This window comes from Chrysochloris asiatica, unplaced genomic scaffold, assembly GCF_000296735.1.
Source record: "Chrysochloris asiatica unplaced genomic scaffold, ChrAsi1.0 scaffold00301, whole genome shotgun sequence".
NCBI lineage: Eukaryota > Metazoa > Chordata > Mammalia > Afrosoricida > Chrysochloridae > Chrysochloris > Chrysochloris asiatica.
In genome coordinates, this window is record NW_006408819.1 from 931,120 (window position 1) to 934,083 (window position 2,964).

Sequence of the window (2,964 nt, forward strand, 5' to 3'; positions counted from 1 at the left end):
CATCAAGGCAAGCAATCAAGTCCCTTCAGGACAAATTCCGCTCTAAGACTGAAACTCAAAGGAAACATGAGCAGGCATGTAAGCTTACTGGCAACCATATTGGTCTACTGGTGAGTGGAAGAGGGGGAAAGGCAGCAATGAAAACAGGCTGAGTTTAACCATGGTCCATTGACTCCTGTTGGCCTGGAGATGAGAGAGAAGAGGAAGGGCTGGTTGGTCCAAATTGTGGTGAGACCTGGGAACACCTGAGCCCATGGACAAGGACATAGCCACAGAGGGCTAGAACTGAGAGTGATACATCCAGCTGTTATAAAGTGAGACGAGATGCACCATCAAGGGAGAAGAGCACAAGAAGAATTTGGGACCTTATCCAGAGAAGCAGCAATGACAGAGATGGAGGCAGAGATGGGGTCATGGAGAGGGGGAGCGGCTGAGGACTCTAGATTCATGGGAAGCTGTAAACTTTCTCTCAATCCATAATAAAAACCTTAAAAAAAAAAAAGAACAAAAAGTATTCCACGTTAAATAATAAATTATATGATCTTCTTTCTCTTTAGCAGAAATATGCTTGGTATGCTGCAAGAAGAAAAAGATTAGACTGGCTAATATGTAGTTAGAGAAGAGCTCAGACAGGTAGTCAGGACCCAGCGTATGAGGCATTTGAGATCAGGGATGGAGTTTGTCACTTATTCCAGGTGAGATTGGAAGTCATTAAGGGATTGTATGCAGCTCTGACTGTTTATTTTTTAATATGGTCACCTGTAGGTGTTCCTTGTGCCTTTTGTAGTTTAGTGGTCAGTCAAGAGCTTGGTGTCAGACTTTGGGACTCACCCTTTCTGTGGTGCACTTACTTCTAAGTCTTCCTGCTGAATTTTCAGCTCACTAACTATCCCTGAGCTCTATCCTGTGACAAATTTTGTCAGTAAAGTTTTAACTTTCTGAGCTGTGATGGGCTGGGACATTCCTTCATCTAAAACACTACAAATTCACAAACCTTACCCATCACAGTTTTATCATTCAGTAGGAGAATTCCCTGTAAGTTTTGCCAATTTTCTTTTTTTAAAACAGCCCCCGTGTATACTAGTTTCTGACTCATAGAGACCCTGTATAGATTTCCTAGACTGTAAATCTCTATGGGAACAGAAAGTCTCATTTTTCTTCCATAGACTGGTGGATTCAAACTGTTGACCATTTGGTTAACAACCAATGTGTACCTTCCTGTGCCACAAGGGCAAAGTGAGCTCATTATTTATTGAACACAACAAAATATTAATTCATTAGCCATATTGCTGTTTTGAAGCACAAATGAAATTATTGTATTAAAATATAAGTTTCTAGTTTTGTGGTGGTATTTCATGTTTTGATATCCAGCAGTACAGACAAGGTAAGGAGTGTGGTCTTTCTAGAGATGCAACTGCATGGAGAATAGGACTCATGTCTTTTCATAAGACAAAGTCTTGTGTTTTCTGCTGTATGATATGTGGGGCTTTGATCTTCTTAAGAAAAGCCTTATCAGATACATTATCTCAGTAGGTGTGGATCATTATGGTATTGTTTTTCAGTCATATTCATTTGCCTTACTTACAGTAACTATTGTATCAGAGGAAATATTGCAAGACAATTACTATTTGCTAATGGCACTGTGGGCCATGACCAGAACTCTATTCAATCACTCTTCTCTTTTTCTGTCCCTAGGAGTACACCATTGATGTTTTCTTTCGACAGACCTGGCATGATGAAAGACTAAAATTTGATGGACCCATGAAGATCCTACCACTCAACAATCTCCTGGCTAGTAAGATCTGGACTCCTGATACCTTCTTCCACAATGGAAAGAAATCAGTTGCCCATAATATGACCACACCTAACAAGCTGCTCAGACTGGTGGACAATGGGACCCTCCTGTACACAATGAGGTCAGAGAGTATTGCCCCTATCCAGGAGGGAGGGCAAAGTATACTGGGCAAGGGAGACTTGGGTTGAAAGTAACATGTTTTAGGGAATCCATGGAAAGTTCTATTACATTTATAGATTAGAAATGCACATACAGATCCTAACAGATCCACAAGCATACATGCTCATTGTGGTGGTGCTGGTTGTTAAGTGCCATTAAATTGGTTTCCGACTCATAGCGACCTTGTATAGATTTTCCAAGGAGCATTTGGTGGGTTTGAACTGTCAACTTTGTGGTTAGCAGTTCTGTGCATATACTACTGTACCACATCAGGACTTCTACTGCATACCTACTTGTTGTTGTTGAGTGCCACTGAGTGGATTCTTACTCATAGTGACCCTGTATAGGGGAGTTTCCTAGGAGCAGCTGGTAAATTTTGAACTGCCTACCTTGTGGCTTAAACCAAACTTGTGGTCCAGCACTTATCCTACAGTGCCACACCAGGACTCTACTTAGAGACATGTATTATAGATGCACACTTACATGGAGTTGATCATCATCAAAAAGAACATAGACTAACCCATAGGCATCTAGGTATTCAAGAGCACTTAAATCCAAAAACTCACAGAAATGTGTTCATACACATGAACTATGTCAGTCAAAATACATTAGGTTTAACTGTAATGACAAGCTACTCCTATGGCATGGAATTGAGAGGATCAAATGAGATTATAAATAATTTCTGAAGCATACAATGATATACATATACACAAATACGATGAGACTTCAAAGAGTTTTTGGAAAAATTCTATACATTGAAATAGATTTTTGTTGTTAACTTTATATCAACTCTTCAGCATCCTCAGGAAATATGGCGTAAATTTTATGTTGCTATAATGAAATGGAACACATAAACATCGATATCTTAGGCATTAGTGAGCTGAAATGGACTGGTATTGGCCATTTTGAATCTGACGACCACATGGTTTACTATGCTGGGAATGACAAATTGAAGAGGAATGGTGTTGCATTCATCATTAAAAAGAACATATCCAGACCAGTCATAAGGT

The 2,964-nt window shown here is 39.8% G+C and overlaps 1 protein-coding gene across 1 annotated transcript in view; it reads left to right on the forward strand.

The window, feature by feature from the left end:
* GABRA3 (gamma-aminobutyric acid (GABA) A receptor, alpha 3) overlaps nucleotides 1-2,964 on the forward strand; it is a 306,376-nt gene that overhangs the window by 173,213 nt on the left and 130,199 nt on the right. Inside the window, exon 4 of the mRNA XM_006874786.1 lies at nucleotides 1,696-1,916. Coding sequence (XP_006874848.1) covers nucleotides 1,696-1,916 — 221 coding nt within the window. The remainder of the gene's footprint in view (nucleotides 1-1,695; nucleotides 1,917-2,964) is intronic.